Below are 13,955 nucleotides of genomic sequence, written 5' to 3' on the forward strand. Positions count from 1 at the left end.
CTTTTGGACTAGCCGTATCTCAACGTATCCACACTTGGCTTTCGACCCGGCGGTTCATTTAAGACCTAAAATATGCATATTGCGGCGAGTTTGCGGCTTAATTTATGGATCAGATATTCCTCTGGAGATCAATGAAATACAGCAGTAACTAAACATTTGGAAGATATAGCAGCAGGGTGTCATGCAGGGTGCATTTTTTATCAACTCATTTGCTCTCACATTGATTGGCAGACTACAGAGTTTGGCTGTCTCTAGCGTCTATGCAAACCCAATTCTTAAACAAATGCACACAATTCACCCACTGCAGTCAAATAGTTTTGACACAACATAAACATAAAGAGAGTGATGCTACTAAATGAAAGTGTAGTCTTTTTTTTTCCCCCACAAGTTGTAGCTTATAGTAATCAGCAGGAGAATACGGCTTTGGCTTCTGACCGTGCAGTACTGTATACACTGGAGTTACGTTAACTCTTGAAAGAAATGTGTTTGAACATAACCTTTGATTTGAGCTGTCGAGTACAAAATGCCAGCACAAATGTGTTGTGCAGAAAGAAATAAGGGCATGCCTTTACATATCTACTGGTGGCATACTAATTATTTGATGAAGTGGTGTATCCAAATGCTTCTGACCATATGCCATTTTGGGTGCTGTTGGCATTTCTGCCTATATCACGAGGACAACAGGAGAGATGTGAGCGAGATGAACAAGAGAGAGCGCATGGAGGGCAGGGACCAGAGAGATCGAAGCAAACAAGGCGGGACAGATAAACGTTACACGTGTCATACTTGGCTTTTTAATTTTGAGAGCTTGCTGAGACATCTGTCCAATTAAGACTCATGCAACGCACACCGTCTTTATACATGCTATTGCTCATTAGGGCAATGTTCCCCGTTGCTCAGTGCTGCTGCTTGCACTACACTTGTTTTGTTTACATAAGCACGAGTCAGGTCAGGCAGCCTCCCTTTTGCTCCCCCTTTCCGCCTCTCTTGCTTGAGGAAATGTACTTCTATTTGACAATACAAACTAATCATTTTCTGTATGTTTCCCCTCCGCTCTGCGGAGATGTGACCTAGTTAGCTGCAGCCTAAGGAGACATAAAGCACACGCATAAACACAAGAACATTCAAGAGCACGTATGGGAAGTCTCTGCTGGTTAACACAGCAAAGCTTGAGGAGTCATTTTCTCGACTACAGCAACAGAGGATAGGTGACATTACATCAATTTTGCATCCATTCAAACGAGGATACAATTTGATGCAATCCAGCTGTTTTATGACATTAAGCAGTTTCTTCTCTTTGGTCAGTTAAAGAAAAATTTTTTTTTTTAAATACTCAAGGTAATGCGTAGGTGATTCTCTATGTTTTCACACTCGCCAATATCGCATGCCATTTCTCTTAAAGGCATATGCCTGTAAATTGACATGACAATCCGTACAATATTCTGCATTTGTTATGCAATTTGTTTTTTGTGTTCAACTACAACATGTTTAAAAGGTGACATTCTGGGTGGGAAAACTATACGCAGTGTCTCAATTAAATGACATTTACTTCGTCAAATATATTAAAAAATCTCGTAAGGTATTTTCAAATTTAAGGTCTTATGTTTTTCATGGATTCCATTAAAATTCACAAGTTCAAACTCCACCTTTCGTAATTGCCAGAAAACCTTCATTGTCACTGAAATAATTCTTGATTGACAACTTGGTGTGTCAGAAGTGCAGATGGGAGAATCCATGCCAATGAAAAGCACATAAGTCCAGCGCTTAAAAAAATAACTTACTCCGCTCAAGAGAATCCAGTCGTAAATGCAGGAGCAAGGTTTGTGACGATGTTGCTAGCCAATGTTAATTACCAAAGGGAGTCTTCAAACTTAACATTCCTTTTCTTTGCTGCAGTTTTACAGTTGTCTGCTCACTTGTCCTCATTAATCTTGCCCCCCACCATCATTAGTCCACGTTGTAAGGAAGTGTACCACCTGTTTCCATGGAAACGCCAGTTGATTTACCCGGTGGACAAAAATATATGTATTATATGTATGTATGTATGTATTTTGGGGGGGGGATATTTGATTTCTTACTTCTCAGAAGCCTAAGATGAATAAAAATACAAAACTCAGAATTCCATCTTTCCTTTTAAAGATGGTAAAATCTCAAACACGCATTGAAACATTTGATGATGCTGGGTGTTCTTTAGTAGTTGTTTTGACAGGTGCTCTAATGCAGGACATGTTTGAAGCACCATGTTGCATTTATTTGAATTCCCAGCACTGCAACCTTTGCATTGTTAAACTATAGCACTGAGAATGAATGAGATAAGAATCCAAGTGTTATTGTGCATCCACTGTACTATATATGCAAATTAAGTAAGATTTGGTTACAGAAGAAATTGCATTAGAAGAGCATTTTGAAAAGCGTCTGAAAACGCTGACTGAAAATGTATTTGGGTTGGGTATGACAATAAATATGGCAAAATATTAGAACTTGCTCTCAGTATGATGCAGTGCATTTCTGCGCCATTCCAAATAACAACCACAAAAATAAACATCCACTTATTATAAATCTAACATTTCCATTCCAGAAAGTCCATCTCAGTTGCTGTGCCTGTTGCTGAGTGTGCACAATAACAGTCAGCACTTCTCTGTAATTTTGTAAGCAGTGTGCTAAGTTAAGCCTGAAGGAGAATAGTACTTAGAAAAACAACATTTTATTGCGGTTCCCGCAATGATTTGGGGAGATTTCAGGGAGGCACCAATATTAACAGAAGCCGTTTCCATAGTTACAGCTCATTAGGAGGCAGTTTGAGCAATTGATGCTATCCATGATGAAAGCACTTGCAGGAGGGGTGGATTAGAAGGTGAGCGGAGGGCAACAACAGGAGCATAAAAAGTGATAAAAGGACCTACAGTGAGTTTACTGATGGACCGTCATCGGCGTAAAGATTACTTTTACCATAATCCATGAAATCAAGAATATAATAAAATAATATTAACATAAGTGTAATTTGAAAAAATCAGGATTGCCCTACTGCGACATGCACAATTTCTAAACAGGAAATTGCAATTCCAATAAAAAAAAAAATGCATGTGAGTGCAATGAAGACTATGTTGGCCAATACATCAAAGTGTATCACAGCACTCCCAAGAGATGATATTTCTCTTTTGATGCTCAGTAAACACTTTAAAGACCATGTAAAGGGAATTTGTTTCGAAATACAAAATACAGGTTTGAAGGTAAATGCTGAAAACATATGCAAAGATTTAATAGTATTCATTTGTGGAGTTACAGCATTAAACTGCTTTTCATCGTTTTAACCTACCAGATTTTTTTCCGGTACGAGTTGCTTCCACCACTATGGACAAACATAAGCACCTTTATTTGAAAACGCATCTTCCCTTGAGATAAACTGTTGAAATCCCACTGCCTCATTATCAGTTATGATTGGGTGCCCGTCAACACACTCACATAGAGAGGTCTGGGGGGAAAAAAACAAGTTGAACGAGGCGACCGGCATATGGACAAGGGCGGATGGTTCTTTTAAGAGTGCCTCGTCGTTGCAGCGTGGAAAAGCAAACTCCAAGGCAAAAATGTACATAGTCTGAGGGGGTTCATATGAAATGTTGATTTTCTATGAAGCCCACCTTGAAGACCTCCCTCTACTCTTCTGCGACCATTACAGCACAATGTACTTTGGGGGGATGGTGGCAAGGAGTGTGATCACAGAGGTATTTTGCCCTTTGGCAAACTCCGCTGCACTTGGGACTGGCTTACTAATTGGACTTTTTCCCCGCTTTGGAGTGAGCTCTCTTTCCTCTTCACACACAGCAACGCCATGACACCCCCAATCCCGCCTGCCCCCTCAACCCCCCATCCACCCTCTGGCTTGTTCCCTCCCGACGGCAAAGAGAGTCATAATGTGCCATGTCACCCTGGGAATGTGTAACGGAGGCCCTCGGGCTGTCTTGGCCTTGCTTGTCCTCATTTTCAGTCACACATTCAGTCACACCGTCAATCTTTTTCGTCGGCTCTACAGTACATGGCGTAATGGGAACTGTATTATCTACTATACAGTGAACCTTTGTTCATCGCAGAAGAAACCTTCTTGACCACTGGGTAGCGTAATGTTGTGTCACTCTGGCGAGGACTCACTGTGTTTAACAGTGTTTATGGTTTTACTTTTCTCCTAAAATGACGACAATGAAAGAAATCTTTTCTCAAGAGATCATTTCGTCATATCTGTAATTTCCGCTTCAGCACTTTTTCGTGTGTCAGTTGTACTCACAGATCCACCGACCACAGTGATTCAGTACTACTTGAGTAAGCCAGCCAGAAGACTCAAAGAATCCGGCACACGATTCCTGGTTAAGTATGAAGATTCGAATCATTTGCTTAGGTGGCTAAATTATTTACAAAAACAAATGTTTGAAAACAAAAAGCAAAATTAGATGCAAATATATTGTACTTAAGCAAAATAAAACTCAACTGTACTCAACGATCTGTAAATATGCTGAGTTAGAAAATGTAATTAGGTTATACCACCAGACGGACCCTACACATTTTGAGAATCACTCATTGACACTGGTGTTGACCTTGAGCTAGATTATAGGTACTAGGTCTTCAGGAGCAACCACCTTGGAAGAGTAGAAGTTGCCTGTCAACAATTATGATGCATATTCTGTAGATGGGACGAGGCAATGTTTTTTTGTTCAGTTCTGGTGATAAGGATTAGCTGGGCCGCACACTCACACATGTAGAATATCAGCGTCGGCCCGATATTTTAAGGGCATCAGGCAGAGCTTGATGAGATCAAAGGAGAGGACCGGACATTAAAAAGTGACATCAAATTGGAAACGGGAAGTCATGGATGACACAACTGAATGAGGCAGAATCAAGAAGACATAATGTTCCATATAAAACTTGTCAAAGCTTTAGGAGCCTTATTAGCAAAATACTTCATAGATTTAGGCGGAACAAGATGTCAGCCCGACATTGTCAGGGTAATACAAAGCTTTATTCTAAAGCAACGGAACAGGCTGTCTTTTATGTGAATGCAGCAGGCTGCACATTCTTGTTTCTACTCCCACACATTAAGAGCAGATGGTCAGAGCCAAAAAAGCCATCCCTAGCAGACTTATTGATTTTGTGTTGCATGTGAACCTCAGGGGCAATGAGTCTGGCAAGCACATTTTATCACTAAAAATTGCACTTCTTTCAGAGATGGCATGTAGATGTTAATAGATGTCACTGAGACAAAATGCCAAAGAAAACAAATGAAAATGTTTCCCCTGCTGAGTGCATCGTAGCAAATGGCTAAGAGTTGGGCATGTTCCTTCCAGAGGGGAATATGTCACCTATTATTAGTTTCTGTTTTTTTTAAGTAAATGAGAAGGAAGGAAAGAATCAGGCAATGGCTAGTTTGCTTGTATGGTCACCTATTGAAATAAAATGTTGAGGTCAGTTGCTGTCTTTCACTTTAAATCTTCCTCCTCTGCGCTTCAAAAATATGCCTTTTAGCCAAATACTGTAGTCTCAATCCTCCCTGTTCATCTTTTATTTCCAGAAAACAAAACAAAACGCAACTTGTAAAAACATGAATGACATTTTCTTGCTAGGTTTTATGTTTTAATTACCGGTCCCAAAAACAATCTATGCTGCTGCAGGTAATGTCATGTAAACATATTGGTAGTGACTTCAGCACCAATCAGTTCTAATGATTGACATGTCCTTCAGCCAATGACACTGACTGAAAAATCGGTGTTAAGCTTGACAAATTATTTTGATCGTATGATTATGTTGGTATGTAGATGAGAATCATTAACTTTGTTAAAACTTTTCACCTTTCCTTGACTCTGGAAATTCTCCACATTCAGTTGTTGAAACCTTCCAAATGATACGGAAACATTCTTGCTTAGTTGGTTATCCAAAATGCTCCCCAAAATAAATAGCAGATTGTTGTCTCAGTACCAAATATGCTGGCAGGGGAGGCGTAGTGGAGCTGTGACCCAGAAGGTCTCTGTCTCATCCAATAAGGGATAAGAAACAATTTCAGATGCCCTCTATTCTCCCTGTGCTTGTAGCGTCCAATGTCTGTTTCATTTACAGTTTTGTTTGAATACTGTACAACAGCCATACCGAAGTACCTCAAAATTCACGAGATTCTTGACATTGTACAACTCAAGGTACCACTCCACTGGCTTGTTTTAGGACTTCTGATGGAAAGGGTAACTCATCTACTGATTCTATTTGTAGATGTCAAGCATGTGGCTGAAGTATGCCTGTCTGTGTTTTGGCCAGGTGTGACCATGAAGCTGATGGATGAGGTTGCCGGCATTGTGGCAGCACGCCACTGCAACACCAACATTGTCACGGCTTCTGTGGATGCCATCAATTTTCATCGCAAGATTAAGAAAGGTTACTATGACAATGCTTAACTCTTGAGACCCTTTAATGATGCTCTTTATTACTATACAATTGAAGCATTGGGAGACAAGCCAAGGTTATATGAGATGATTTAGGATTTGCTCCAGCATCAAAGGATCAATTTGGTGTCTGGCAAAATCATTCTTTTTTTTTTATTATTATTATAGGCTCCTCAAGCTTTGAAATTAGCTGTTTATTTATCAATCAAATATATTCATTCATTTTTAAAGTAATTTATGTTATTTATTCATATGTTATACTGTACAATATACAAAGTAGCATTTGGGATTTTAATACATTCTAAATAAATTAATTATGAATAGCAAAATCACAGAATGAACACATTTTGTTTGATTAATAAGATAACATACGTACATACTTTACATACAGTACTCGTTTGAACTTTAACCTTATCTACAAATGAACTAATTCATATGTCTGTTTTAAAAATTCAAATGTGGACTGCGACGATTTGCCCACCCCTGATTGCAACCCTTGCAATGGTTTTGTTTTGTCCATCTTAAAATGATCCTTTTTCAAAAAAATGCTTGATGGTAAGCCATACGGCCAACACATTCAAAATAAACTTCTAAAGCATGCAGACGATAAGAGTCTACATCTAGATGTGACATCCAAAAAATGTTTGCAGCATAGACAAACACATGCTCATTTTCCGTGTAGTCTAGTTTATTATTTGAGCTTCAAAATAGAACTCAGTCTGCAGGGATAATGCCTTCCCACCATGTTTCCGTGGCAACCTGCGGTAATGACACAGTTTGAGCGCATCAAATAGAAACAACCTCACGGACAAAAGTGGATATAATACTTGTTTTGATAAAAGTTTGCTTTTTTATTTTATTGATTCATTTCTTGATTCAAGTGAAAAATATTCCGTGTGTCTTTTGTCTCTCAGTGGATGTTTAAGATAATGTTCATTATCTAAAAATATCCAGTGCAAGATCGCATAATGTTTCCCCTTCCTGGCTCGTTACCAGCAGGTGTTTAAATATTGTAACAATCTTTATAAAGTTTTCATTTTGACTTGATTTGGCAAGCAATGTTTTTTCATGTTTCACCTTTGACAACAGCGATGATATCCGAAGCACATGGCTGTATGTAAACACACAAAAAGACATTTTCCTTTTCGCTCTTCCCCTGTGAAGGCTGTGTGGTGACCGTCACAGGCCGTCTCACATTCATCAGCAACAAGTCCATGGAAATAGAAGTGGTAGTAGATGCCTGCTCTTTGGTTGACGCGGAGAAAGTTTCCTATCGTGCAGTCTCTGCCTTCTTCATTTTCATCTCACTGGACAAATTCGGCAAAGCTCAGTCTGTCCCTCCTCTCAAGGTTGGTAGCATCTTCCAGACTCTTTGACGCTTAAATGTCTCGGGCCTGTCATTCATTCTTGTCCTTGCCAGTGACACCTTATAGAGTGATTTCATTCTGTGAGATCTATCCATGGTATTAAAATTGCAATTATTTAGTTTTGATTTAACATTTGATTTATTATCAAGCATAATATTTAGCCACTAACAGAGGATTGCAAGTATCTTTTTTTTTTTATCTATTTAATGAGAAATTATTTTTAGCATTGAAATTCACTCAAAGAGCTTCTACAGCATTTTAGGCACTTTATGTTGGTGCACTTAAAAATGATAAGGATATATATATATATATTGCATTTTAACAAGGTTTAAATCAGAATTAGCTTCAAGTGAAATGCCCATTTGTGCCAATAAAAAATAATTACATTTTAAGAAATCAGTTTATACAGTATGAAAATGCCTTGTGGCGTAACAACCATTTAAAAAGTAGGAACTTACTTATATTAGGCATTGGACTCAGAGTTTATGTGGGAGAAGTTGTTGGTGGTACTTTAAAGATTATGATGAGGTGATCATGATTAAGAATGTTTGAGTCCTCCTTCAGGCAGTCAAGAGAGAGGCAGTACTTGTAATTCCGCTAATTCGAGTTCCATTTGATGAAATGCATTGCTGTGTGTTGCAATATTGTCGTGAGGAAGCCATGGTTGAATTCTAATGTCCTAACAAGATCCCTGAGTGTTTGCTAACCATTTGGCTGATTTCGCACTTCCTACCTCCTTATAAAGCTTCTGTCTATACGTACCTGCTGAGTGCAACAGGAGACCTGCTGTTGGAGCTGGGTGTGCAGCACACCCTCATCCATTACTTGTTCATATGCAAACACACTACCATCTGTTTAAAGGAGAAACCTCCCTGTTTTATGCAGCATTGTGCAGATACTGTAGATCAAGTGCTTAAAATCATGGTTGATTGTTTTGAAGCTATAAAACCTGGCCTCTGACGTTGAGCCTGCAAAACACGCCACGTGTGCTGCAATTTGCAAATATCACAACATTTGTGTTGATTAGTACAGCATACTGTGCGATAAGCATGTGACTGTGGAAATAGTTGATGATATTTTGTATAAATATTTTATTATTTTTACATAAATAAATGTAATCACTTGTGAAACAACCAAGTCTATACTCAATACAGTAAAAGCACAAGTGAAATAGAAAGAGTGAGCCTAGCTCGGCTACGATGTCTCTGTCATTAGTTGTTGTCATTACATGGCTGAATTTATGTGGTATCCTGGCTAACAATCTTCATTGAATGAATGTGGTCAAAATTGGATTTGCCTTGCCATCTCGCTCAGCAGATCACATGTAGATAATAAGGTTTCACACATCAGTCCAATTTTCACCTTAATTCCCCTGTGGGACTTGGATGGATGGAAATTCTGTGATGTTATTTGACCTCAATCGGTTCTCAGATTAGTTTGTCTATGGTTTTAATTTCGAGAACATTTTAAGAGTATGAGTACAACTACTTACATTTGAGTACTCATCAATTTCAAGTAGCAGAGGCGGGCATTCGGTCGGTACTGACGTTTCTTCAAAATGGCTATTGTATGTTTCTAGCATGTGCATGTGTATGTGTGGCTGAACGGGGCAGTATTCAAGCTAGGAAAAGAACAAGAGTTTTTGATTCAGTATATTTCAGACTGTTCAAGGAACATAATGTGTTAATTGTGCTACATTGAGTGAATGGTGGTCGGTGCAGGAGGGGCTGAGGGTGGTGGGAGTGGTAACACACCTGTTTGCTTTTGTTGGCACTATGAAGACAGTTGAATCCAACCCACCTCTGCTGCCAGTCTACATTCTCAATAGCGTCTTCCACCTTCCCCATTTCCATTCGACACAAGCCTGTGTTTGTTTCGCTTTTTGTGTGCTAGCTTCCATGCATTCATTAGAGCCACTTTTGCATCTTGAATGAGCTGTTCCCATCTAATTGTTTTTATGGCACGGAACCGCAGCCATGATAGCCCGAGCTGTAATGTATCTCTACGCCTTGATTCAATCAAAGGAGTAGCAAAACAACAAAAATGAGCTCTGATGATTTTAATAATTCATTTTCAGCTCTGTAAATGGACGAGTCTGGTGGAGCATGCCAAATGAACGCTCGTTTGAAAAAACAGCACCTAAATGTTTTTTTGTCTCTAGCTCAAAGACATTACCAAACATTTTCAAGTCTATGAGAAAGAGAGGCACACAAGGCTAAGTCTGGCTATTTCGGTCTTCCTGCTGGCTTAAACAAGTAACGAAACGAGATCAAAATGATGTGAACCCTTATTGCTCCATTACTGGCTCGGCACCTAATGGCTGTCCCTCTGTGCACCACAGAGATTTATTATCATGAGCAGGAAATAAAATGGAATATATCAATCCAATTAACACCTGATGATAACCCTAACGATCGCATGCATTGCAAACGCTTTTTTCCAGTGCTTTGCTTCTTTGTACTTAAGCTTGATTTATGCTTGACGCATGTACGCCCCGTGCGGATGTGAGACATGCGGAATCCGGCCTGCACCACTTTTGCAGCCTTTCAGTGTAGTCAATATTTAAAAAAATGACATAATTTTCGGATGTGTCAAGCATAAAATAAGTACAATTTATTTTAGAGTGCAATTTTTAAATGAAACAAACAGTACATTTATTGTTGAGGGTAGATAGAACGGATTAATGGTATTTTCATTCATTTCAATGGGAATAGAAGATTTAAAATATGTGTGTTTCACATGACAAGCGTGATCCTGGAATGAAATAAAGTTGTATGCCAAGCACCATTGTATACAGTGTTTGAAAGACTGAGCCATGGCATGGAATACGAAAACCCATAAATTATTTACACACCAGAGATTGTAATGGCCCAAAGACAGCTCAAGCCTGACAGGACTACTTTTATATTCTGTACAAAATAAATGAATATAATAATAATCAAATAGAAATCTATATTTCATCAGAAGTTGCAGCTTTAATGAAACTGTGTAACATACAGCTTACATTTACATTTGAGTCACCATACATGATCTTTAAATAGCCAAGTGACACAATGAAACCGATGAATATTTCATGACATTGTAACAGATTCAGCTCCAGTTGTGCTCTATAAATAGTCCAGGTGACAGACAGATTCTGCTATTTTGGATTCCAGGTGGTTCCCGCACCCTAGCACGCCTATCTCTCAACCAGGCTTCCTCCCCACCGAGCCCACTCTGTTTCTATTTTTAGAATTTCCCATTTTAGCTCAGCAGGGTCTCCGCAATTGTGTGTGTAATGCAAATTGGGGAAGGAGGACAGCGTGTGTGTGTGTGTGGGGGGGGGGGCTGGTGGTATCTCCCGCAAAAAGAAGCAGCATCATTTTTGTGTTGGGCCACAGACAAAAGAAAGTGAAGATGCCTGACAGCACTCTTTGTAGACTAATAGATTACACATTATCAGAGGATGCTTTCAATGTGTTCCTTCCTTCCTTCCTTCCTTCCTTCCTTCCTTCCTTCCTTCCTTCCTTCCTTCCTTCCTTCCTTCCTTCCTTCCTTCCTTCCTTCCTTCCTTCCTTCCTTCCTTCCTTCCTCCCACTTGACTCGTTCTCCATATGCTTTCTGTGGTCACGCTCATTTTCTCTGTCTCCTTTTATCCTTGTTCACAGTTATTTCCTCTCATCTTCCTCCATTACCTGTCATCATTTTGGGCTCTTTCACCCTTCTTCCTTGCATGTTACCTTCCTTTTAACACCATCACCATCCTTCCTTCCGCCTCTTCCTTCGAGGTTGGCTTCCTCCCGCCTTCCGTAGTGGCAGAGACTCAGCTGGTGTCCCTTAACATGAAAACAAGCCTGGTTGTCTTGGCAACCCGCTGTAGTCCAAGTAATGCAGTGTTTATTTTTAGACGCCGAGCCTTCAACTCGACAGGCAATGGGTTAATGGCGACAAGCGTGGCAGAGTTGAGACATTTGTGACTGTGTTGATGTCGCATCAACACATCACTGCATTGTTCATTTCCTTGTGTAATAATAAAAAAAAAAACATGGATGCAAGGCTTTAATTCCAAACAAGAACACTAGTTTGAAGAAGTCAGTAGTTGTTAGTAGTTGTTTTCTGACATGGCATTTAGCTTTTACTTTGTTCTTGGAGGAACTGATATTTGGTCTATAACAAAATATATAAACTCACTGAAAATAATGCGCAGGGGAAATGGGAGTCTTTAGCATTCGGATAATCATAGTTCTTCAGCTGCAGCTGCTCTGTGAATAACCATTTTAAGGGAACACAATGTGCACTCTCTTCAGTAATACTGTCTCTCAGTCAACATAAATAGACAAAGCCATTAATGATTGCTTATAACGCAAACTACTGATAAACATCTTATACATTTCTGGCAAGTGGTATTTTTCTTGGTGTTTTGAAATAATTTAATTCATTTTGAGTAAACTTTCTGAGCTTGAGCAAAGTCATTTTTTTAACAGATGGCAAAATATGCTACCACCAACACAAATCTTCAATTTATTTCTTCCTTGGCAGAGAACTCATTCCAACTCGTATATGGCACAAACAAACTTTCAAATACATTGCACGGACAGAATTGTTATGCATAGCCTACACGAAGTGATGAGTGTATTACTAGATCTAGTTGGTCACTATTTTGCACCTAAAAAAGCGTGGACTTTTCTGGGAACACTTTCAACCAGGTCTGTAGTAGTTCATCTCAAAGATTCTAGATGTGGTTGAGGTCGGGGATCTGTGCAAGGTCTACCTCCTGTTCAATTGAGGATGGGCTTGTCTCAACATTTACATGAAGAGAAGTCCCCTCTGTAGTGCATTTGTATGAAATTGTCATCTCATTTTAGAGGAGACCCCTGCTCTTCTCCCAAAAATGCTGACATTTTGTCATATGTTTCCACCTTGCGCGCTCCATAAAGTTAAAGCGCCATCTGTTAGCTCGACGCTCGGCTGAGTGGCAGGTGCTCTCGAATGTGCCAACCCCCTGGTGTGAGCAGATTGGAGAGCCTCTGTCTGAATAAGCCATGAATGCTGATATTCACTTGCAGAGAGTATTTAAAAATAAACGGTCGCACGCGTGCTCCCCTGTCTAGTGAGGTAGACGAGCGAGAGAGTACCGGCTGCGCTGTAAAAGTTAGCGTGGGTGCTCTTGCTGTGGGTGGCCAAGCTGTTTTACTAAGTGGCCAAGCAGTTCAATTAAACTGTCCGCTAGCACGTGGCTAATCCCCGTGAATTCAAACTTTCAATTCAAGCTCAAGAAATTCTTGCAATGAACCCTAGCGAAGGCGAGCCCAGAGGCCACAATTGCTTTGAGAACTTCTTAAGTGTTCACCTTTACAATCTAATGAGTGACATAGTAATGTTCCTTATTTCTAAAGCCACTTTCAGGAATCCAAATAAAATATCCAAAATACAGTGAATCCCCGTTTATTACGGATGTTAAGATCATAGCTAATGAGATGATATTTTGCATTTGTTTGTTTTATTTCTACTCAGGTTAATGGCGAGGAGGAGCAGAGGCGTTACGATGAAGGCCAAGCCCGTTACGTCATGAATAAAGCCAAGAGACTTGCAGAGAAGGAGCCCAAGCAGTCACAAGGCTGAAACACAACGCCAAAGGAAAACAAAGCCCATTTTCTCATCCTCTTCTGTAAACTGTAGCCTCCTACTGAAACTTGACATGCTTCATGCACCAAAGCAATCTCATTCAAATATATACCTATATAATATATATAAAATTGGTAAATAACAGAGAAATAGTTTACTTTTGTGGCATGCTACTACTGACTAGACTTTGACTTGAAGCTTTTCAAAGGACCTAATGAAGTATACAGGGTAAAAGCAAATATAAAAATGAAGAAAAAAAAGGAACAAATAAATTATCCCAACGTGAGTTCGGAGCTTGTCTAATGTCCTTGCTCGGTTGATGATGATTATGTGGATGAGGATGATGTCATTGTCTTGGGCATGCCTTGGCAAAGAGGACACGCCACCCATCTTTTCACCACTGTCGTTCACAGTGAAATGAAAGAGGGAGGGGGAGGTGCTGGGGTGGCTTGGGGGGCTTTGACTCAACTCCTATGTCTCCCACGTCTTCATGAAACACCAAAGCCCCCCCCCGCCCCCGCCTTACCCTTGCACTCCTCCATTGCTCTCACACTAGCTCACTGCTCTC

General features: G+C 39.8%; 1 protein-coding gene across 2 annotated transcripts in view; it reads left to right on the plus strand.

The window, feature by feature from the left end:
* Positions 1-13,673, plus strand: part of acot7 (acyl-CoA thioesterase 7) — a 37,909-nt gene extending 24,236 nt beyond the window's left edge. For both annotated transcript variants that reach the window (XM_088369997.1, XM_088369998.1), the window contains exons 7-9: positions 6,292-6,408; positions 7,581-7,765; positions 13,277-13,673. In XM_088369997.1, the coding sequence (XP_088226123.1) occupies positions 6,292-6,408; positions 7,581-7,765; positions 13,277-13,384 (410 nt within the window). In that variant the 3' untranslated portion in view covers positions 13,385-13,673. The remainder of the gene's footprint in view (positions 1-6,291; positions 6,409-7,580; positions 7,766-13,276) is intronic.
* Positions 13,674-13,955: the final 282 nt, after the last annotated feature.

The sequence above is a fragment of the Syngnathus floridae genome, chromosome 2 (genome assembly GCF_059516105.1).
Source record: "Syngnathus floridae isolate MCC-2025c chromosome 2, RoL_Sflo_1.0, whole genome shotgun sequence".
NCBI classification, from domain to species: Eukaryota; Metazoa; Chordata; class Actinopteri; order Syngnathiformes; family Syngnathidae; genus Syngnathus; species Syngnathus floridae.